The 25088-nt window shown below is 42.2% G+C and overlaps 1 protein-coding gene across 4 annotated transcripts in view; it reads right to left on the bottom strand.

Annotated features, from left to right (window-relative positions):
• Positions 1 to 452: 452 nt before the first annotated feature.
• The window catches only part of LOC144599285 (NACHT, LRR and PYD domains-containing protein 1a allele 5), a 70830-nt gene continuing 46194 nt past the window's right edge, over positions 453 to 25088 (bottom strand). For 2 of the 4 annotated variants that reach the window (XM_078410067.1, XM_078410063.1), the window contains exons 11-16: positions 23829 to 23963; positions 15754 to 15892; positions 14525 to 14578; positions 13576 to 13653; positions 8435 to 8698; positions 453 to 1051 (exon numbers count right to left, since the gene is read on the bottom strand). In XM_078410067.1, the coding sequence (XP_078266193.1) occupies positions 972 to 1051; positions 8435 to 8698; positions 13576 to 13653; positions 14525 to 14578; positions 15754 to 15892; positions 23829 to 23963 (750 nt within the window). In that variant the 3' untranslated portion in view covers positions 453 to 971. The remainder of the gene's footprint in view (positions 1052 to 8434; positions 8699 to 13575; positions 13654 to 14524; positions 14579 to 15753; positions 15893 to 23828; positions 23964 to 25088) is intronic. The other 2 variants (XM_078410064.1, XM_078410066.1) reach the window with 2 other exon arrangements.

Raw genomic sequence — 25088 nt, forward strand, 5'->3', positions numbered from 1 at the left:
CCCTGACGGCATCAATTTTGTGCAGCTGAAGACTGAGGCTCCAGGTCCTGTTAAGCCTCAAGTTTAGCTGCTCCAGCAAAGCTGGCATTCACTGAAAGAAAGTAATCTGGCATTTCAATGCACAAACGAAGAGAAGCAAAGCTTCACTGTGGACCACGAGATAATGGAAGATGTCATTAAAAATGAAATCAATCACCTCCCCTTGACATTCTATGATATGATCATGATCAGATCTACCATCATCACCATCATTGAGGAATTAAAAAAAGACACAAAAGTGCTGGAGTAACTCAGGGGTCAAGCAGCATTTCTGATGAACATGGATAGATGACATTTCGGGCCAGGACCCTTCTTCAGGCTTTGTTTCTCTTTTTGTAAACCAGCATCTGCGGTTCCTTGTATCTCACAGGGGGATGATATTGAATGGAGTTTTAACTGATTCAGCTACAAGAGTAAATCAGAGGCAATATATTTTGCAACGAGTAACTCGATTTCTCACTTCCATCAAAAAAAACAGATCAGGAAGAGTGTGATGGGATGAATGAATGCAGCCACAACAACACACAAGAAGTTCTATGCAATGTGATTGTTTCTTAAATAGTCCCACAAACACTGGTTCACTATAGCTGGAGTTATAGCATCCCCAATGCACTAGAGCAAGGTTTGTTCAGCAATATTGCTTAAAATCTGTTTTCTACCAGCTACCTAAAGTACTAGTTTTTTTGGGATCGGCACTCTTCTCCATGCCAATTACTAATGCAATGAGGAAACATTCACTGCTTCTCCATCATTGCCGGATCAAAATCTTGGCAGTCCCAATGATACAAACTACATGGACTGTAGTGGTTCAAGAAGTCAAGTCGCCAAAACCTTCTCATGGAGAGTTAGGGATAGACAATAAACCTTTGTCTTTCCAGCATTATCCACATCTCAGATATGTATTCCAAAAAGGTGAACAGTGAATAATTGAGTCACAGATTACATTTTTGACCCTGAAGATTTTGCCTCTGTTCCTGGGGTTCTTCATCATTCTTTTCTTGATTACAAAAACCTGTTGAAGGAGAGAAAAAATAGATTCCTGATTAGTAAGGGTGTCAAAGGTTGTGGGGAGAAGGCAGGTGGATGAGCCTGAGAGAGAAAGATAAATCAGCCATGATTAAATAGCAGGAGACTCGATGGACCAAATGGCCTAATTCTGTTGCTATGACTTGTGAACTCATACTCAACCATTTTCCAGCTTTACAGTTATTTCAAAGACTATTACAGAAATTTGTCTTAGATTACTAGCATCAGTAGGAGTTCAGTTTAGTTTATTGTCACGTCGTACAGTGAAAAGCTTTCGTTGCCTGATAACCAGTCAGCAGAAAGACAACACATGATTACAATCAAGCCACTTACAGTGTATAGTTACACGAGAAGGGAATAACGTTTAGTGTGAGGTAAAGCCAGCAATGGGAGAACATTGACCACCTTCTCCTGATATTCAGTTCCCATGAAGTCAATTAGAGTGAGTTTGCAAAGCACCCCCCAGGGAGGATGCTTGCGAAAACTTGCATGTTTTTGGTGCAGGTGAACAAAGATTAAGTTCACCTCCCATGGCTGTGGATTTCTGTCGGGCTTTATCCTGCCTTCCACTTTCACTTTAGCAGGAGATAAATTTCCAGGTGAAATGGCATCAATGTTAGAACGCAAATATTAATGTAGTTTCACAAATTGCTTATTACAATTACTTCAGGAAATTGGAATAATCCCTTTGAAAATGCTCCTGTTCAGGAATTATTTAACATATAATGAACAATTGCAGTACACAGCTAAATCTTTACTTGATTTGAATACAGTGAAGTCAATTAACAACTAATTTGCTTGCTAATTTTGTGCTCAGTTGGAATTAGAGTTAGATTACTGCAAATCATTACACTGAAGTTTAATAAATATTAGCATGTAATTCAAATATCAAAGTTATAAAATGATGTAAGTTTATTAGTGGATAGAGTTCTGCTTTGGGCACATTGTGGATCGAGATGACCCTCAGACTATCCTTGATCGGTCTTTGCTGGCTTTACCTGGCACTAAACGTTATTCCCTTATCTGAAATTTGGAAGGAGGAGGCTGAGTGAGACTTTATTAAGAAGGACCTATTTCTGTCAGCAATGAGGCCAAAGTCAGGGAACATAGATTTAAAGTTAAGGAATTCGAAGGGAGGTTGCAGTCTGGAACTCTTTCATGTATTGTCTTTCTGCTGACGTGTTAGCTCACAACAAAAGCTTTTCACTGTACCTCAGTACACGTGACAATGAATTAAACTGAACTGAATTGAACTACAGGGAGAGACCAATATTTTGCCAGAAAATTGTGAACATGTTCTTCATAAACAGAGTTATGATTTTATTAGAAAGGGCACAAGAGAAAAGTACCTTGGTACATGTGACAATAAACTAAACTGAAACACCTACCACAATCCTTCTTAATTTTCAACTCAAATCTATTCCAAATCACTAAACATAAAAGCCTTCTATGAAGCAATTCAAACAGGCAATGTTTTAAAATATTTCATTTAAAAATTTTGCATGAAATATTACTCAATATATTTATGTGCAATAACCGTGCCATTTCATTAATACACTAAAATTATTTTGTTCATCACAAAAAATAAGCTTTTTAATCAGTGCCTATTCCTCCAGCTGTACACAGTATGAATTTAATTAACCGGTTGCAGTGTTTAAAAATTATACAGAAGCACTTCCTCATTAGTAAGAAATAAGTTATTTAGATTTTTTTTTAAAATGTAAACAAGTGCTTTCAAAACATGCCTATTTGCCGTGATACATCTACGAGTTCCAGGTTTAAAAAAAATCACAAAAGTGTATAATTAAAATCATGATTACATTGAATTTTAAGCAGGATCAGTATGCAAGTAGGGTCAACTTACTGCACAATATATTTTAAATTAGCACAAATTATTACCTAAACTTGAGTTGCTCTCATTGTAATTTGTGCTTGAGATTTTCTGATCTTTTAAGCTGATTTCAAAGAATTTCATCAAAATAAAAGCAAACAAGCAGAAACTCCTGGTGTGTACAACATCACATAATAGTCTCAGCTCAGGTTCTATTTTTTTTGACCACATATGTACTGACTTCAGTCATCACTTCAGACTATCATATAAGTAGACTGCTGGAGAAAGATGGTACTTCAAAGACGTACAGGTTTGTAGGTTAATTGGCTTGGTATTAGTGTAAATTCTTCCCAGTGTGTGTAAGATAGCGTTAACATGCGGGGATTGCTGGTTAGGCAATAGACAATAGGTGCAGGAGGAGGCCATTCGGCCCTTCGAGCCAGCACCACCATTCAATGTGATCATGGCTGATCATTCTCAATCAGTACCCCGTTCCTGCCTTCTCCCCATACCCCCTGACTCTGCTATCCTTAAGAGCTCTATCCAGCTCTCTCTTGAATGCATTCTGAGAATTGGCCTCCACTGCCTTCTGAGGCAGAGAATTCCACAGATTCACAACTCTCTGACTGAAAAAGTTTTTCCTCATCTCAGTTCTAAATGGCCTACCCCTTATTCTTACACTGTGGCCCCTGGTTCTGGACTCCCCCAACATTGGGAACATGTTTCCTGCCTCTAACGTGTCCAACCCCTTAATAATCATACGTTTCGATAAGATCTCCTCTCATCCTTCTAAATTCCAGTGTATACAAGCCTAGTCGCTCCAGTCTATCAACATTTGATAGTCCCGCCATTCCGGGAATTAACCTAGTAAACCTACGCTGCACGCCCTCAATAGCAAGAATATCCTTCCTCAAATGTGGAGACCAAAACTGCACACAGTACTCCAGGTGCGGTCTCACTAGGGCCCTGTACAACTGCAGAAGGACCTCTTTGCTCCTATACTCAACTCCTCTTGTTATGAAGGCCAACATTCCATTGGCTTTCTTCACTGCCTGCCTGGTTGGTGTGGATTCGGTGAGCCCGAAGGGCCTGTTTCCATGTTGTATCTCTAAACTAAACTAAAAAATATATATATAGTCTAAGCAAACTGCTCTTCTGGATTTGTACCTGGTGTGTCTCATGCAGTAAACTGCAGTTAAGGTCAAAAATACTATACTTCCCTACACATTATTATTCTGTTTTTCTGCAATGGCTCCCCAATGTAAATTATATGTCGATAAGTAATAGGGGCAGAATTAGGCCATTCGGCCCATCAAGTCAACTCCGCCATTCAATCACAGCTGATCTATGTCTCCCTCCTAACCCCATTCTCCTGCCTTCTCCCCAAAACCCCTGACAACCGTACTAATCAAGAATCTATCTATCTCTGCCTTAAAAATATCCATTGACTTGGCCTCCACAGCCTTCTGTGGCAATCCAACAGATTCACCACCTTTTTCAATATTGTTGGTTTTTCAGGAGATTTAAAAAAAAAATCAAATACATTTCCCCATTTATTTTCTATTTGAAATTCTAACATTTTTTTTCTATTGATGAACTGGCACTGGAGGAAATCTTACCTGCTGAAATGCTACTTAATTAGGATCTGCCTATAATAATATTAATTTCATGATAAATCTTCTTGTCAACATTGGGAACATTTTTCCTGCATCGAGCTTGTCCAGTCCTTTTATAATTTTAACGTCTCTATAAGATCCCCTCTCATCCTTCTAAACTCCAGTGAATATAAGCCCAGTTTTTCCAATCTTTCCTCATATGATAGTCCCGCCATCCCGGGGATTAACCTCATGAACCTACGCTGCACTGCCTCAATTGCAAGGATGTCCTTCCTCAAATTAGGAGACTGAAACTGCACACAATAATCCAGATGTGGTCTCACTAGTACCCTATACAACTGCAGAAGGACCTCCTATACTAAAATCCTCTCATTATGAAGGCCAACATGCCATTAACTTTCTTCACTGCCTGCTGTACCTGCACACTTACTTTCAGTGACTGGTGTACAAGGACACCCAGGTCTCATTGCACTTCCCCTTTACCTAATCTGACACCATTGAGATAATAATCTGCCTCCTTGTTTTTACCACCAAAGTGGATAACCTCACATTTATCTACATTATACTGCATCTGCCCACTCGCTCAACCTGTCCAAGTCACCCTGCTACCTCCTAACATCCTCATTGCAGTTCACACTGCCACCCAGCTTTGTGTCATCTGCAAACTTGCTAGTTTTATTTCTAACTAGAAAAGAGGGCCCGTTGGGCCCGTCCCCACACCCCCCATTCTCTCCTCCCCCAGCCCCACTCTTACTCTCCAAGTGTGCCCGTTGGGCCCGTCCTCCTGATCTGTGTATGTCAAGTGACCACTATAGCCTTCATTTTTATTTATTTTTCCTAATCAGATGTTTTTGTTTTTTTCCTAATCAGATGTGCCGTTGGGCCCGTCCCCACACCCCCCATTCTCTCCTCCCCCAGCCCCACTCTTACTCTCCAAGTGTGCCCGTTGGGCCCGTCCTCCTGATCTGTGTATGTCAAGTGACCATTTTTTTTTTTTTCCTAATCAGATGTGCAGCACTTTGGTCAACGTGGGTTGTTTTTAAATGTGCTATACAAATAAAACTGACTTGACTTGACTTGACTTGACTTGCAATAACAAAAAAGACTTCTTGGAAGCTTTTCGAAACAATGTAGCCGTCACAAGCTGAAAACTAAATCCTTGCTGAAAACTAAATCCTTTTCTGGAAACTTTTGGAAACAAATGTAGCCCCTTCAAGAAAAGGGTTAGAAATGAAAAATTTAAACTTTAATATCTCTCTAGCTTTAAAAAGGTAGCTTCAATTTGAACGAAAGTACTTACAATAGTTGCCCAGGTTAATGGTGAATACGGCGGTACAAAAATCGTAGCGCTTTGGTGTACCGTCTTGGAGGAGTAGGGTTTGTAAGTTAAACTTTGGAATCTTCCGTACATACACACATACATCCATACATACGAACGCAGAGTTTTAGTATTATATACTAGAAAAGAGGGCCCGTTGGGCCCGTCCCCACACCCCCCATTCTCTCCTCCCCCAGCCCCACCCTTACTCTCCAAGTGTGCCCGTTGGGGAGGGCCCGTTGGGCCCGTCCCCACACCCCCCATTCTCTCCTCCCCCAGCCCCACTCTTACTCTCCAAGATGTTTTGGTTTTTTTTCCTAATCAGATGTGCAGTACTTTGGTCAACGTGGGTTGTTTTTAAATGTGCTATACAAATAAAAGTGACTTGACTTGACTTGACTTGACTTGACTTGCAATAACAAAAAAGACTTCTTGGAAGCTTTTCGAAACAATGTAGCCGTCACAAGCTGAAAACTAAATCCTTGCTGAAAACTTCCTTTTCTGGAAACTTTTGGAAACAAATGTAGCCCCTTGAAGAAAAGGGTTAGAAATGAAAATTTAAACTTTAATATCTCTCTAGCTTTAAAAAGGTAGCTTCAATTTGAACGAAAGTACTTACAATAGTTGCCCCGGTACAAAAATCGTAGCGCTTTGGTGTACCGTCTTGGAGGAGTAGGGTTTGTAAGTTAAACTTCCGTACATACACACATACATCCCTACATACGAACGCAGAGTTTTAGTATTATATAGATATAGATATAGATAGATAGATACTAGAAAAGAGGGCCCGTTGGGCCCGTCCCCACACCCCCCATTCTCTCCTCCCCCAGCCCCACTCTTACTCTCCAAGTGTGCCCGTTGGGCCCGTCCTCCTGATCTGTGTATGTCAAGTGACCACTATAGCCTTCATTTTTTATTTTTTTTCCTAATCAGATGTTTTTGTTTTTTTTCCTAATCAGATGTGCAGTACTTTGGTCAACGTGGGTTGTTTTTAAATATGCTATACAAATAAAACTGACTTGACTTGACTTGACTTGACTTGCAATAACAAAAAAGACTTCTTGGAAGCTTTTCGAAACAATGTAGCCGTCACAAGCTGAAAACTAAATCCTTGCTGAAAACTAAATCCTTTTCTGGAAACTTTTGGAAACAAATGTAGCCCCTTCAAGAAAAGGGTTAGAAATGAAAATTTAAACTTTAATATCTCTCTAGCTTTAAAAAGGTAGCTTCAATTTGAACGAAAGTACTTACAATAGTTGCCCAGGTTAATGCGCTTTGGTGTACCGTCTTGGAGGAGTAGGGTTTGTAAGTTAAACTTCGGAATCTTCCGTACATACACACATACACACATACATACGAACGCAGAGTTTTAGTATTATATAGATAGATATAGATAGATAGATAGATAATAATAATAGAAGATAGATTCCATCATCCAAATCATTAATATATATTGTAAACAGTTGTGACCCCAGCATCGAGCCTTGCGGCACTCCACTCGCCACTGCCTGCCATTCTGAAAAGGACCCGTTTATTCCTGCTCTTTGCTTCCTGTCTGCAAACCAATTCTCTACCCATGTCAATACCCTACCCAATACCATGTGCTCTAATATCGCTCACCAATCTCCCGTGTGGGACCTTATCAAAGGCTTTCTGAAAGTCTAGATACACTACATCCACTGGCTCTCCTTCTTCCAGTTTACTTGTCACATCCTCAAAAAATTCCAGAAGATTAATCAAGCAGGATTTTGCCATCATAAATCCATGCTGACTTGGACCAATTCTTTTCCTGCTATCCAAATGCGCCGTTATTACCTTTAACAATTGACTCTAGCATCTTCCCCACCACCGATGTCGGACTAACTGGTCTATATAGATTTAGTGACACGATTCAATCCTGATCTCTGGTAATGTCTGTGTGGAGTTTGCATGTTCTCTTGTGAATGCATTGATTTCTACCGAGTGCTCCAGTTTCCTCTCACATCAAAAGATGTGCAATATATTAACTGCCCACTGTAAATTGTCCCTCGTATGCAGGTGAGAGTTGATGGAAATATATATACAATAAAGTGGGATTAGTACGGGATTAGTGCAAAGGAGTGTTTGACAGTCTGTGTGGTGAGTTGAAATGCTTGTTTCCATGGTGTGCGATTCTTCGATTTGTCCCTTCACACTGAAATCCTCCCAGTGGGTTTTACCGCTCCATTGCTGAATCAATTCCAATTAAAAGAGATAACCCCCATGTGTATTTGCAAGTTCATGGATAAGGGAATAAAAACAAATACATGCTGAATGCCATTTTTATGAGCCTCAATGTGATATTTTTATACAGAAAAAGAAGATAATTTTTTTTAAAAGACCTCCCAGATTTTTGACCAATTCTGTTGCCCATGCAGTCATTTCTTAAGATCACTGACTGTCAGAAGTGCAGTATACCCTCGTTTTAACGGATCTTTTTATAACGGATTTTGGTCATAGCGGGCAATCGGTAATAACCAACATCTCCGCCTGTGTGATCCGTTAGAGCAAAGGTTTACTGCATTAGCCAATACATATTTTTAAGAACGTTTCTCTGATTTCACTAGAACACACATTCATACATACCTTCTAGAATTATCCGGGCATCACATGCGATCTCGGCCTGTAAGAGCTTCGTGTAGAGATTTGATGGAGTTGCATTGTTCGATTCTTTATTCTTCCATGTTTGCAACATGGTAAATGTCTGCATTGTAAGTATTTCATTTTCATTTTTAATTTTCACAACATCTTGGTATTTGAGGTCGAGGCAGCTTATGGCAAAAATCTGCCAGTTACTTCCCAGTTTTTCAGCCAACAGCATTAACTGTTTATCAGATATATAATTATCTGCTGCAAAAATAAAGTAGATAGAAATAAATTAGCGACAATAGAGTTGTTTGTGAGGCAGTAATGAATTGTTAAATATCTTCATCAATGCACAGCATGTAATTGTAGGCCTTATTGTTGCTATTTCACTTCAGGATTAATGCAATTTAGATTTTAGTTCAGCGCCACATTATGGAGAAATTAACAAACGTGTTATCTCACTGGGCTACTGTGTTCAAATACTGCACAATATGCTGGGGGGTAGTTCTCCTTAACAGTAGTGTACACAGGGGCAATATACTGGCATGGATTGAGAAATGATTATTGGAGTGAAAGCAAAGTGTGGGAGTAAAGGGATAGAGTTATAGAGCGATACAGTGTGGAAACAGGCCATTTGTCCCAACTTGCCCACACCGGCCAACATGTCCCATCTACACTATTCCCACCTGCCTGCGTTTGATCCATTTCCCTCCAAACCTGTCCTATCCATGTACCTGTCTAACTGCTTCTTAAACGTTGGGATAGTCCCAACCTCAATTATCTCCTCTGGCAGCTTGTTCCATACAACCACCTCCCTTTGTGTGAAAAGGTTACCCCTCACGTTCCTATTTAATCTTTTCCCCTTCACCTTATACTTATGTCCTCTGGTCCTCAATTCACATACTCTGGGCAAGAGACTCTACCCAATCTATTCCTCACATGATCTTTCTCAGAATGACAGACTGTAACAATCGGGTGCTGGGGCTCCAGCTTTTCACAATCGAAATAAATGATTTGGCCAAGGGAACCAAATGACATGGAAGTCAAAATGGGCAGATGAGAATATGCAAGGCATTTTTTGTAAGTTTGCAGATGACACTAAAGTAGGTGGTATTATAGACAGTTAAGATGGTTATCAGAAATTACAGCAGGATCTTGATCAAGTGGGCTGAGGAATGGCTGGTGAGGTTCAGCGCAGATAGGTGTGAGGAGTTACATTTTGGGAAATCAAAGTTCATAAGTTCATGTGCGGGGATCGCTGGTCGGTATGGACTCGGTGGGCCGAAGGGCCTATTTCTGCGCTGTATCTCTAAACTAAACGAAAATTCTAGGAACAGAATTAGGCCTTTCGGCCCATCACATCTAGTCTGCCATTCAATCATGGCTGATCTACCTTTCCTTCCCAACCCCATTCTCCAGCCTTTGCCCCATAACCTTTGACACCCTGACAAAGAAGGGCAGGACCTTCACAGTGACTAGTTGGGCCCTGGGGAGTGTTGTAGAGCAAACGGATTTAGGAGTACAGGTGCACAGTGAAAGTGCTATCATGGGTAGATAGGTGATAAAGAAGACGTTTGATACATTGACCTTCATCAGTCAGGATATTGAGTATAGACATTGGGACGTAATGTTGTACAAGACATTGATGAAGCTTTGGAGTGTTGTGTTCTGTTTTGGTCACCCTGCAAGAGAAAGAATGTCATTAAGTTGAAAAGAGAGCAGGAAAGAGTTAGAAGGATGGTGCCAGGATTCGAGGGCCTGTGTTATAAGGAGAAGTTGGGCAGACTAGGACAATTTCTTGGAGAGCAGGAAGTTCAGAGGTGATCTGAAAGAGGTGTATCAAATCATGAGGGGAATAGATAGGGTGAATGCACAGTGAGAGGGGAAAGATTTAATAGGAACCTAAGGGACAACTTTTTCACTCAGAGGGTAGTGGGTATCTGGAATGAGCTGCCAGTGGAAGTATTTGAGGCAGGTACAATAACAAGATTTAAAAGATACTTAGACAGATACACGGATAGGGAAGGTTTAGAGGCCAAATGGGACTAGCTTAGATGAGGCATCTTGGGCAGGATGGACGGGCTGGGCTGAAGGGCCTGTTTCCCTGATGTGCCACTCTATGTCATATTTTTAAATTTGCAGATGATGAATAAAATTGCGATTGGGAGAGGATTGTGAATGGGCAGGAGGATGTAAAGAGGCTTTAATGGGATAGAGGCAAGCTGAATTGTTAGGCAAAATCATGTTGTTTGCTTTAGAATGTGGGAAAATATGATGCTATCCACAGTGGTGCACAAAAACAGAGAGATAGGTTCACAAGTTCTAGGAATAGAATTAGACCATTCGGCCCATCGAGTCTACTCCACCGTTCAATCATGGCTGATCTCTGCCTCCTGCCTTCTCCCCATAACCCTCGACACCTGTTCTAATCAAGAATTTGTCTATCTCTGCCTTAAAAATATCCACTGACTTGGCCTCCACAGCCCTCTGTGGCAATGAGTTCCACGGATTAACTACCCTCTGACTAAAGGAGTTCCTCCTCAGCTCCTTTCTAAACGAGCACCCTTTAATTCTGAGGCTATGACTTCTGGTCCTGGACTGTCCCACCAGTGGAAATATCCTTTCCACATCCACCCTATCTATGCCTTTCATTCTTCTGTAAGTTCCAATGAGGTCCCCCCTCAACCTTCTAAACTCCAGCGAGTCGAGGCCCAGTGCTGTCAAACGCTCATCATGTGCTAACTCACTCATTCCTGGAATCATTCTAGTAAACCTCTTCTGGATCCTCTCCAGAACCAGCACATCCATCCATAGGTATCGGGCACAAATCTGCTCACAGTACTCCAAATGCAGCCTTATAGAGCCTCAGAATTAATTCTCTGAAAGTGATGAATTATTGAAATGTTCTACTGCAGGAGAGCTGTGGAGTTCAGACACTGAATTAATTCAGAGCAAAGATTAATACATTTTTGGATGCTAAGGGAATCAGGGGATATGGAGACATTGCAGGAAAATTCAAACAGAATGGAAGATCCATTAAGAACTAGAGAACAGGCTCGAAGGACCGAATGTCCTAATTCTGCCCTTGTTGCATATGTTCTTCACACTCACGTTTTAGCAACAGCCCAAGAACTAGGTCCGCATAAATGCACTGAAAATGATCAATCTCAGCTTGCTTCCCAATTATGCTTTGTGGAAACAGAGGTTCGGTTGGTTACATTCTTGCCTCTGATCAGTAGCTTCCTCTGCCCCCACCCCCCTCCCCCCCCATCCTGTTGAAAACTGGTTCAGTACAGAATAAAACACCTTTTGGAACATACCTTTGCACACAGCATTAAATGATTTACTATTTTGTGGTGGGACTTTTGGTCCCCCCAGCAGTATCTTTTGGCAAAATGTTTCCATGAGTTAAGCAAGTCGTGTTTCATATGACACCTGTAGCGAGGCTTTCAGCCTCAGCTGTCTGAAACATATCAGGTCTTACTTACATCCCAAATAAGCAGCCAGAATCCCCCGACCAGGGGCATTAGTCAGTCTGCCTGCTTTATCCTCAATGTTAGGTGTGACCTCCTATGATCTCAAACTCCCAAGCATGTCTGGGCTGCTTTGACTGTGGAGGTCAGGAGTGTATTCAATCTCAGTTTATTGCTCTTTGCTGCAATTGTGTGGTCTTACAGATTCCATTGTCAACTTACGAAAGCAGGCCAAGCACAAAGTGCTGGAGGAACTCAGCAGGTCAGGCAATGTCTGTAGAGTGAATGGATAGGCATTGTTTCAGGTCAGGACCCTTCTTCTGAGTTACTCCAGCACCTTGTGTTTTTCTCAAGATTCCAACATCTGCAGTTCCTTGTGTCTCCAACAAGCACCAGGCACGGTGCCGTCCCAGTCTTTCTATTCAGATTCATCCACCAGATGGCGCTCCACTGACATTTCTGCACATGCTCCTTCCAAACGAGGTCAGGTCTATTTACCAGGATGTGGAAGACCGATATTTTCTTTCCCCTCTCTCTAGCTCAACGAAACTTTATCCAATTGAAGAATTCCTATCTTAAATCGTCTAACATAGGTAGACCATCGAATTTTGGACTCGTATCCATTTAGCTCATCCTGCGGGTTTTTGTACTATCAATTCTTGCCAAGTCCTTTCAGTTGTTTCAGGAGGTTTATGGACAGCTGCAATGTGTGCTAGGGCATTCAGGGAAGCACATTAACTTTAAGCACCCGATAAATAGTTTTCTGCTGAAAATTCAAATGATCCATACGACAGATTAAAGACCTGTGGCAGTACTTCCTCAGGCTCTCGGGTAAATCAAACCCAATTGACCGCACTGCTCAAAAAGGGATATTCAGTGCACGATTTAGTAGAGCAATTAGATTTATATATCTGGAGAACCTAGTTATAAACTTTTGTTATTTCGGTGCTTTGTGCGTTCTTTACCTCACAAATAATTTAATTAAAAGGAACTGCAGATGCCGGTTTATACCAAAGATAGGCTCAAAATGCTGGAGTATCTCAGCGGGTTCAGTCTGAAGAAGGGTCCTGACCCGAAACGTCACCTGTCCATTTTCTCCCTAGAACAGTACTGCACGGGTACGGGCCCTCCGGCCAACATTGTTTGTGCCGGACATGATGCCAGGTTAAACTGATCTCATCTGCCTATATATGAACAATCTCCCTCTATTCCTTATTGCACTTCTATGTGCCTATCTAAAAGCCTCTTAAACACCATTATTGTTTCTGCCTCCACCACCACCCCTGGCCCCACCACTCTGTTCAAAAAACTTGTCCTGCACATCTCCATTAAACTTTTCCCCTCTCACTTTATAGCGATGCCCTCTAGTGTTGGCCATTTCCACGCTGGGAAAAAAGTTCTGACTGCCTCTCATAATTTTATACACTTCCTATCTAATCACCCCTCAACCTCTGACATTCCAGAGAAAACAATCCAAGTTTATCCATGCTCTCCTTGTAGCTAAAACCCTCTAATCCAGGTAGCATCAGTAAATCTCCTCTGCACTTTCTCCAAAGCCTCCACATCCTTCTTGTAATGGGGTGACCAGAACTGCATGCAATACTCTAAACGCATCTAACCAAAGTCTTATAGAGCTGCATTATTTGATAACATTGAATTATGAAGTACCAGTATTATCCATACGTAGCTTTTTGACATTGGTATCTTCCACCAAGATTTCACCGTTTGATTTTCTTCTCCTATTTTCTGAAGGAAAAAAAGAATTATTCAGTGAAAGGTTGATCGGCAAGTTTAGTTTCAAAAGAACATGGAAATATTTCCCAAAGTCGCAAGGCACTTCACAGGATCATTATCGATTAAAATCAATATTAACGCAAGGTTATTCATCTCACAGGATCCCACAATTTGCTTTCAAATCAACCTCTTTTTAAATAATCCCAAGCCTTAATTACCCTGAAATTCATTCTCTGCATTGGTTTCACAAAGTGCATATTTTCTTACTGTGCAACTGCACGTCCATTATTCTTTGAAGCACCTTAGTTCAAAGGCATGTACCTTCTCCATCATGTACCATTGTGTAAAACCTCGCAAAGGCAACCACAAGTCTTTTTATTTACTCCGCTGAGTAGCAGCAGAATCATAATCTCATGCATTGATCTGCCCAGTCACATTTCATGTCAACACCTCTAATTCATTGCAGGCTCGAGGGTGGGATTGGTGGCATCATGCCTAAACCCAAGATCTAACCCGCTTTTGCTTCACATATGCACACATGCATTTCCCTGCAGATGACAAAGTGTAGGAAATTAGCCTGGAGGGCATGCAGCATCTTTGTTCAAGGTCTAATTTAATGCGAAACCTTCATTTTTGAAAGCTTTTCCTTCTAAATCCTTTGGAGGCTTCTATTAGAATCGTGTCTGGTCAACACTCTGATACCAATACAACAATCCGTTTCCTGGGATTTTTGGAGACATTTTTTGTGCCGCAGAAGCAAAGAAGCTATTGTACTTGAAATTATGTGTCTTAAAAGTTACCAAAAAACTGTACCAAACGGTCTTTTGCTAGATAATGCAATCTTTATATCTTGCTTTAAGTAAATGCCATAGTAAAAACATACTGTAAACACCTCTTTGTTTTCCTGGTTCAATCTGCATATTGCTCGCCCAGTCACCTGAAACATCACAGAAAGATACTCTTCTGATTAAAAGGAAATGGTATGACTAATGCAAACTGGATGAATACGCAAATCTAATAAAACCCCCAAAACTGGACTGATGAGCGATGTTAAATATAGTATAAAAATGCATAATATATAATTTTACAACCTAATTCAATGCAATGTTTTTTTATTAAACATATCACCAGGATTGAAAAGAGAAAAATAAATAAGATGCATGAAAAATTCTGATTTTGTACTGTAACATTAAATTGGGTTGAGATTAAAACATGACTGGATGAGAAATGAATGATGTCAATTATTGGGATTCTTGCAAAGACTGAATTGGATTAGGAGAGAATATGAGTTGGATTGGTTAGAGCACAATGGATTGAATTTGGAAATAATGGATTTTTTTTGAGTGGAATGAGTCCAATGAGTATTGATTTCAGCTGTGTAGATGCAAAGATGAAGAAACACATTAAGGTGGATTAGAGGGAAATAAACGAGAGGAATAATTATCATTATCATTGATAAAACAGATGGAGTCAAAGATTACTAAATGTCATCTGCTGGAAAACAGACGGGTAATATGTGTGAGAGCAATCAAAATATCAAAGTTTCAGGTTCAGGGCCAGTTTGGTGAATTTCTTATCTGGGCAAATTGTGTAAAGTTCACTGGAGAACTGGCAAGTAAATCATCCCCTCTCTCTCTGTCCCTCCCCCACCCTAATCGTTGTACTAATTTTACTGTCATCCTGTTAAGTTCTTCTGTCCATCTACTCCCTGTTACCTATCCCACAGCCAACAATGGCCTATTGGGTGCCCCATATTTCCTTGATTACCGTTGTTTTTAGCATAACTTCCATTAATTTCTCCTAAGTACCGTCTATGTCTCTCGTTCCCCTTCCCCCTGACTCTCAGTCTGACGAAGGGTCTCAACCCAAAACGTCACCTATTCCTTTTCTCCAGAGATGCTGCCTGACCCACTGAGTTACTCCAGCCTTTTGTGCCTGTCTTCACACACTGCATGTCAGCTATCAATTTCAGTGAAAGGGAATACCAGCAGTGACTATCATTGAATTAAATCAGCTTGGAAAATGGATGCAAGTTAAATGTTTTTGTCACAAGCAAGCTGAGTTCATAATTAAAATTATCTACGGGTATGTTTGCATTTGGTAGATACTTACACTCCCGCAGTTTGGATGTCCATATTACTTCATCTGACTCTTTGTCCATTAGTTTCAGCTGAAGATCTTCTCCATGTTCTAAATATACTTCAAAGAAACTTTTACATTTAAACAACGTCATGTCCACGAATTCAACCTCCTAATGAGACATAACATATTATAATATTTTATTCAATGGAAAAAAACTGGCACCATCTAACACTTCACAGTGGCGTCGCTAGTAGAGCTGCTGGTGATGTGGTTCCCAGATCCTCAAAATTAAGACAGGCGACACGGAGAATTCTTCGAGAAGTTAAAAGTCTTTATTTGCAAACAACGGCTGGAACAATCAGGATGCTAACCACCTGACTGCCCACTGAGTACATCGGGCAGTCTATGTTTATAGGATTATTCCAAACCTTATCTTCTTTACATTACCTCATACCCACACTCCTTTCTTCAGTCATTCATTTCTTTGCAGTCACCCGTCTGTCCCGCCACCATTAAATCCCATTCAGTAATATATCCTTATCTCAATGCTCACATCCCTTCATACTTTGCCACCCTTATTTCCCTGCTAGTCCATCCCTTACATCCATCCATCACCCCAAGGCCTATGTCTTTCCTTATCTCGCTACCATTATCTTTCATCCAAATGTAACAAGGTTACAGACAGTTGCAATGTACTAAAGTATAAAGAATGCCTACGCTGTTAAATTTAAATGGCTAATAATGATTACAGCAGTTACAATGTAACAAACTAATATACAAAATACAAAACTGGCTCACAGTGCCAGAGACGCGCGTCCGATCCTGATCTCGGGTGCTTTCTGTGTGGAGTTTGCCCAATTGGGTTTCCTCCAGGGGCTCCCATTTCCTCCCACATCCCAAGGACATGCTGGTTAGTAGGTTGAATTGGCCACTGTAAATTGCCCTTAATGTGTGGAGAGTGGATGCAGAAGTGCAATCATGTCGAACGAGCATGAACGGGTGATCGATGGTCGGTGTGGGCTCACTGGGCTGGAGGGCCTGTTTCCATGCTGTATCTTTCCGTCAATTAATGGTCAAGGAGTACATGCACTTGATAATAAATGCTCTTTTTCAATGGTGCAATACCCTCTTCACCCACAGAGAGAGACCAATAGTTTGCCAGAAAATTGTGAACATGTTCTTCATAGACAGACTTATGATTTTATTACAAAGGGCGCAATAGGAAAGTTAAGAGTGCTTGGGATTTCTGAATGAATACTTCATCTCTCCTAATGATAACTTAAGACAAACCCCAACAAAACCACACTGCACAGAGCCTAGTTTCATTTGACCTTAATGAAGGGAAAAGAAACACGATTGTTTCTGAACTCTTAAGCCTTGGCCTTATATTACCATGCATAATCAACTATTAAAATATTTCAGGCAAGCACCAGGCATCAGAATGCCTCTAATTGGAAGATGGAGGGTGAGAAATAGTATATCACCACAGGAGCAATTTAAAGGACTGGGCAACAACAGATTTGTTTTTGCTGCAATCAAGCAATTTATTTTGTTAGAAAGGTCCCTGCGACCAGCTGCAGGGTGAAGAACAATTGTATCTTTCTGAAGGCAGAGTAAGTGTTGCAGAGAATGGTCCAAATTATTGGCCATTGGCGGAATAGAAATCGGGAGCACATCCATTTTCATTAACATTGATGCAGGGTACTTTCTCTGAGGAAGGATGTTCTGGAAAGGGTACAGAGGAGTTTAACGAGAATAATCCTGGGGATGATTAGGTTAATGTATGAGAATTGTTTGACGGCTCTGGGCCTGTATTCCCTGGAGTTTATAAAGATGGGGGGGGGGGGGGGGGAATCTCATTTAAACCTACCGAATAATGAAAGGCCTAGATAGAATGGATGTGGAGACGATGTTTCCAGTAGCAGGGGAATCTAGGATTGGAAGGCACAGCCTCAGAATAAAAGGATGCACCTTTAGAATGGGGATGAGGAGGAATTTATTTAGCCAGAGGGAGGTGAATCTATGGAATTCATTACCACAGATGGTGGTGGAGGCCAAGTTATTGAGTATTTTTAAAGCAGGATTGGCGGGGGCGGCACGGTGGCAGAGAGATACAGTTGCTGTCTTACACTGCCAGAGACCCGGGTTCAATTCTAATTACGGGTGCTGTCTGCATGGAGTTTGTACGTTCTCCCCGTGACCTGCGTGAGTTTTCTACAGGAACTCCGGTTTCCTCCCACACTCCAAGGACGTACAGGTTTGCAGGCTAATTGGCATGGTAAAATTGTAAATTGTCCCTAGTGCGTGTAGGATAGTGTTAGTGTGCGGGAATGGCTGGTTGGGGTGGACTCAGTGGGCCGAAGGGCCTGTTTCCCCGCTGTATCTTTAAACTTTAAACTAAACTAATTGATAGGTTCTTGATTAGTAAGGATGCCAAAGGTTATGGAGAGAAGGCTGGAGAATGGGTTTGGGAGGGAAAGATAGATCAGCCATGATCAAATGGTGAAGCAGATTCGGGGGTGGGCCAAATGGCCTAATTCTGCTCCGATGTCTTATGGTCCTGACCCAAAACATGTTCTTCAGATACTGCTCTATCGCTCCACCACTGTGCCACTGGGACGTGATGTGCATGTGAGAGAAAATTAGTTGCGGGGCCACTGGGAAATATGATGCCGGGGAATGGGAGTACCTTGCTGAGAGCCAGCATGGACCCGATGGGCCAAATGCCCTCCTTCTTTCCATGAGTAAGTCATTTCCCATCCCAGAAGACCAGTAGGTGCAGGAGCCCCTGACATGAATAACAAAGAACCTTAAGAAACAGGAGCCCTTTCTGCAGGAACATAAAGGAGTAGAGCTGTAAACACATCAGCTTGCCCTGAAATTCAATGTGACTGGACGAGGCATGTGAAGTAGATGCAGCTTGAAACAAGTGTGAGGCACATTGCCAATTGACTCTCCATCAAAGACTAACTGTGTGCAAATACAGCCAAAGCCAGAACAAACAATGAAACGTGGATCAGATGAACTAATGACTCTTTTATTCCCGTTCTCCAAAATTAACAGTCCTCTGACACACTCTCGCAGCTGAGGAGAATTGTAAAATTACGCTCAGCATCCTTGCAATTCCCTCCTCAGTTGATGCACAATGAAGTACTGATGACTCGTCTGCTATTAAAGATACCGTTATCTTTAGTAGTTCCTTTTTTTGCTACATTTATTCCAACCAACATTTCACACTCATCTCTCTTTACTGCATTGCAGAACTGTGACAACAGCTGCAAAGTAATCATAAAGCATCTTTCCCACATGGTTTATCTCTGCACCGGTTATCTTGCTGTCTCCAAAGGGCCCTCATGGCCTCTTGGCCATTCTTTTGCTCTTGGTTCAGAAAAAGTGCTTCATTTGGTTTCCTCTGTGTAGCGCAGCATTGAGAATGACATCAACAGTTTCAGCTCAGAGCTCTCTACTGATGCAATGCAAGTTCCCACACTTATGACAACGTAATCCAGCAATCTTTACGGGCAAGATGTTGGAGTAACTCAGCAGGCCAGGCAGCATCTTTGGAGAAAAGGAATAGGAGACGTTTCGGGTCAGAACCCTTCTTCAGATACAGTCAAGGGGGCGGGAAGCTAAGGTATGAACAGGTTCAGAAGGTTCTGGTTCTGATTTGTTCAGAACCTTTTCATACCTCCAGCTTCCCTCCGCACTGACTCTCAGTCTGAAGAAGGGTCTCAACCCGAAATGTCATCTGCTCCTTTTCTCCAGCGATGCTGCCTGACCCGCTGAGTTACTCCAGCATTTTCTGTCTATCTTCGATGTAAACCAGCATCTGCAGTTCCTTCCTACAAAATCTTTTCCGAATCTCAAACGAACATACTGCATGCACTCTTGCTGTTACAGGGAGTGTTGCTGCAGAATGAATGGATGCATTTATGATGGGGCTGGCTGGGGACAGGCACTAATAGACAATAGACAATAGGTGCAGGAGTAGGCCATTCGGCCCTTCGAGCCAGCACCGCCATTCAATGCAATCATGGCCATTCTCAATCAGTACCCCGTTCCTGCTTTCTCCCCATACCCCCTGACTCCGCTATCCTTAAGAGCTCTATCTAGCTCTCTCTTGAATGTATTCAGAGAATTGGCCTCCACTGCTCTCTAAGGCAGAGAATTCCACAGATTCACAACTCTCTGACTGAAAAAGTTTTTCCTCATCTCTGTTCTAAATGGCCTACCCCTTATTCTTAAACTGTGGCCCCTGGTTCTGGACTCCCCCAACATTGGGAACATGTTTCCTGCCTCTAATGTGTCCAACCCTTAATAATCTTATACGTTTCGATAAGATCCCCTCTCATCCTTCTAAATTCCAGTGTAGACAAGCCTAGTCGCTCCAGTCTTTCAACATATGACAGTCCCGCCATTCCGGGTATTAACCTAGTAAACCCACGCTGCACGCCCTCAATAGCAAGAATATCCTTCCTCACATTTGGAGACCAAAACTGCACACAGTACTCCAGGTGCGGTCTCACTAGGGCCCTGTACAACTGCAGAAGGACCTCTTTGCTCCTATACTCAACTCCTCTTGTTATGAAGGCTAACATTCCATTGGCTTTCTTCACTGCCTGCTGTACCTGCATGCTTCCTTTCAGTGACTGATGCACTAGGACACCCAGATCACGTTGTACGTCCCCTTTTCCTAACTTGACACCATTCAGATAATAATCTGCCTTCCTATTCTTACCACCAAAGTGGATAACCTCACACTTATCCACATTAAACTGCATCTGCCAAGCATCCGCCCACTCACACAACCTGTCCGAGTCACCCTGCAACCTCATAGCATCTTCCTCACAGTTCACACTGCCACCCAGCTTTGTATCATCTGCAAATTTGCTAATGGTACTTTTAATCCCTTCATCCAAGTCATTGATGTATATTGTAAATAGCTGCGGTCCCAACACCGAGCCTTGCGGTACCCCACTAGTCACTGCCTGTCATTCTGAAAGGGACCCATTTATCCCCACTCTTTGCTTTCTGTCTGTCAACCAACTTTCTATCTATGTCAGTACCCTACCTCCAATACCATATGCTCTAATTTTGCCCACCAATCTCCTATGTGGGACCTTGTCGAAGGCTTTCTGAAAGTCGAGGTACACCACATCCACCGGCTCTCCCCTGTCAATTTTCCTAGTTACATCCTCAAAAAATTCCAGTAGATTAGTCAAGCATGATTTCCCCTTCGTAAATCCATGCTGACTCGGAACGATCCTGTTACTGCTTCCAAATGCTCCGCAATTTCGTCTTTTATAATTGACTCCAGCATCTTCCCCACCACTGATGTCAGACTGGTCTGGCTAATCCCGATTGGGCTAATGAAGTAAGTGTTTGCAAGAGGCATGTTCTTTCTTCAGTGTGGAGTTAATGGGACCATCCTATCACAGCGGTGCCCAGAAAACTGAGATGGAGCAGAAATCAGCATCAGCAGCCTTGGATGGTCCTAAATTTGGAGGTTTGTGAGCAATTGTGGGTCCCATAGCTGAGGAAGGATATGCTGGTGCTGGAGAGGGTCCAGAGGAGGTTAACAAGAATGACCCCAGTAATGAGTGGGATAACATATGATGAGAGTTTGATAGCACTGGGCCTGCTGGAGTTTAGAAGGATGAGGGGGGACCACATTGAAACTTACCGAATAGTGAAAGGCCTGGATAGAGTGGATATGGAGAGGATGTTTCCACTAGTGGGAGAGTCTAGGACCAGAGGTCATAGCCTCAGAATAAACGGACACTCCTTTCGGAAGGAGATGAGGAGGAATTTCTTTAGTCAGAGGGTGGTGAATCTGTGGAATTCATTGCCACAGGCTGTGGAGGCTGTCAATGGATATTTTTACGGCAGAGATAGATGGATTCTCGATTAGTACAGTTGTCAGGGGTTATGGGGAAGACAGAATGGGATTGAGAGGGAAAGATAGATCAGCCATGATTGAATAGTGGAGTAGACTAGATGGGCCGAATGGCCTAATTCTGCTCCTATATCTTATGAACGTAAACAGCTGAGAGTGGTTTAAGGTGGGATGCAATAGACTTTCACCACCCATGATACAACTTGCCTGAAATTCACTTCTGTTGAAGTCAATGTGACCACTCAGCCCATGTTGTCTAATTCAACCCTTCCATATCTTAGATATCAGGGCAAAAACACGACAGCACTATCCTACACACACTGGGGACACTTTACACTTCTACCAAGCCAATTAACCTACAAATCTGTACGCCTTTGGAATGTGGGAGGAAACCGAAGATCTTGGAGAAAACCCATGCGATCACGGGGTGAACGTACAAACTCCGTACTGACAGCACCCGTAGTCGGGATCGAACCCGGGTCTCAGGCTCTGTAAGCACTGTAAGGCAGCAACTCTACCGCTGCGCCACTGGTTCATAATGCTGAAACTGGAGAACATAGTATGTATGTTCTCCAGTTTCAGCATTATTAACTCTAGCCTTTAGTGTCTTTTCACTAATTTAATGCACGGTGGTGCAGCAGTAGAGTTGCTGATATACAGCGCTTGCAGCGCCAGAGACCCAGGTTCGATCCCGACTACGGGTGCTGTCTGGACGGAGTTTGTACGTTCACCCCGTGATCGCGAGGGTTTTCTCTGAGATCTTTGGTTTCCTCCCACATTCCAACAGATTTGTTGGTTAATTGGCTTGGTAGAAGTGTAAAGTGTCCCCAGTGTGTGTAGGATAGTGTTAATGTGCGGGGATCGCTGGTCAGTACAGACTCGGTGGGCAGAAAGTGCCTGTTTCCGCGCTGTATCTCTAAAACGAAGCACTCCAAGAGTTTGCCTACGTTAAAGAGATAATTACAACTCACACGTTGTCAGCAATTGGTGAGGGGAAGTATGGATGTAAAGAGATTATTACTGTTCTGCGTGTAGCAAGCCTTCAGTCATAGGCCAAGGAGAAAGCCGAATCTTAAACATGTAAACACCGCATAATGCAGAGTTGGAATATAATGAGTAAGCTATCTAAATCAACATATGGACAATCTGATTGAAAACCTTAAACACAAGGGACTTGTAATTCATGATCTGAAAAAAATCATGCGAGTATGGGCTTTCAGAAAGCTTCAAAGAACCGCTGATACGTTTAAAAAATGCAAACTTAGTTATGAACAGCATATTTGTAGGGAAGTGTGTTTCACAGGCAACACAAAATGCAGCTGATCTTTGCTTCTACAGCCCCAAGTTCTAAAACATCTGATGTACAGAATGCTGACAAATTATCCCAAGTTAGTCATAGCTCAGGTGCAGCAGACCCGTTTTATTAACATTATTATTAATAAGCACTCATAATTGATGGTTCAGCACTTATGTAAATAATCTAGGCTGACACTTAATTCGATAATGAGGGAATATTCTCAGTGATGCTGAGATCCCTTTATACATTCTCATTCTGGAACCAAGGGTGCCAGAAAATCGATCTGTAGTACATTTCCCAACCACAGCAATTATTTAATTGCAGCCCAAATTTAGAAATTTAGAATAGCATGTGCAGTATTTTTGCTTGCTTGCTTTTTTTGGGACAAAAAATATATATGATTTCAGTATATTTTGGATCATAATTCTGAAAAACAGCACCACATTGAAATGGTGTATTGCGTTTGTATAATGAAAGAAATGCAGATGCTGGTTTACACCCAAAGATAGACTCAAAATGTTGGGGTAACTCAGCGGGACAGGCAGCATATCCAGAGAGAAGGAATGGGTGACGTTTCAGGTCGAGACCCTTCTTCAGACTGAGAGTCAGGGGAGGGGGAGACTGGAGAGAGACACACAATGCTGGAGTAACTCAGCAGGTGTGAACAGCACCTCTGGAGAAAAGGAATAGGTGACGTTTCGGTTTGAGACCCTTCTTCAGACTAGAGATATGGAAGGGTAACATGTGAAAACAACAGATCAAAGCAGACGATGATCTAGGAAATGTAGAATGGTTCATTGTCAGCTATTGGGAAGGTGACAACGAGCAGCTATATAAATAAACTGTATAGATACAGGAAGCTCTGAATGCAAGTTATTTGAAAGAAGTCTATAATTATTTGTTGCAACGTACCTCAGGGATTATCTCGGCGGACGGTTCGCTCAGCAGTCGATATGTTTTGCCGCTGGTCAGCTTTTTGCAGCAAGCTGTGGGCTTATCAATTTTCACAGATTTTAGTTTTGTGTATTTCTCGGCCTTTGCGATGTCCTGAAAATGATTGCGATTAGTCAGTCACAATTTTTAATTATTTTATATCTCCATCAAATATTAACTAATTGATTCACTCATTGATTATGAATGAAATATTATTGATACGTAACGCACGATGCACATATCAAAAAGCAGAAATGCTATCGCTATACTAGACCACATGGGGAGACGATGGTGTCCCTTATTACTGAGTGTCTGCTGTAACTGAATGAGAGGGTTAATATGTCCAGGAGTAATGGGAAAACAGCCAATTTACAATAAGCCATAAACAGTAAAGGATGCAAAACACACAATGCCTTGGGATGGCAGAATGGTACAGCAAAAGAGTTGCTACCTTACAGTGCCAGAGGCCTGGGTTCGATCCTGACCTCGGGTGCTCCCAGTGGCAGTGTGGGTTTCCTCTGGGTGCTCAGGGTTCGTCCTGCATCGCAGAGATGTGCAGGTTTGTGGTTTGGTTGGCTGGTGTGGGTTGTGTGGGTCGCTGGTTCTATCCTGCGCACTGTGAGTTGTCCCCGGTGTGGGGGAGCCGGGGTGAGTGTGGACACCCAGGGGGAACCCACATTGTCACAACGTAGGTATCCGTCTTACAGACAATAGGTGGAGGAGGAGGCCATTCGGCCCTTCGAACCAGCACCGCCAATCAATGTGATCATGGCTGATCATTCTCAATCAGTACCCCGTTCCTGCCTTCTCCCCACACCCCCTGCAATGTGGGAGGAACCACTGCGATAGTTCAATTCTACCACACTGTGAATTGTCCCTAGTGCAAAGGATAGAACTAGTGTGTGGGTGTTCGCTGGTCAGCACGGACTCTGGTTTCCCATGCTGTGTCTTTAAACTAAACTAAGCTGAAATGGTTCAAAAACACTTTTCAAATGGGTAGTTCTCTGAAGTATTCAAAACGCTTTCTAGATGTTATTTTACAGATACAGTGCGGAAACAGGTCCTTCGGGCCCACCATGTCCACGCCGACCATCGATTACCCCATACATAACACTATCCCACACACCAGGGACAAATTTTGTCAAAGCCGATTAACCTACAAACCTGCATGTATTTGGAGTGTGGGAGGAAACTGGAGCACCCGGAGGAAACCTACGTGGTCACAGAGAGAAGATACAA

This window comes from Rhinoraja longicauda, chromosome 13 (assembly GCF_053455715.1).
Source record: "Rhinoraja longicauda isolate Sanriku21f chromosome 13, sRhiLon1.1, whole genome shotgun sequence".
NCBI classification, from domain to species: domain Eukaryota; kingdom Metazoa; phylum Chordata; class Chondrichthyes; order Rajiformes; family Arhynchobatidae; genus Rhinoraja; species Rhinoraja longicauda.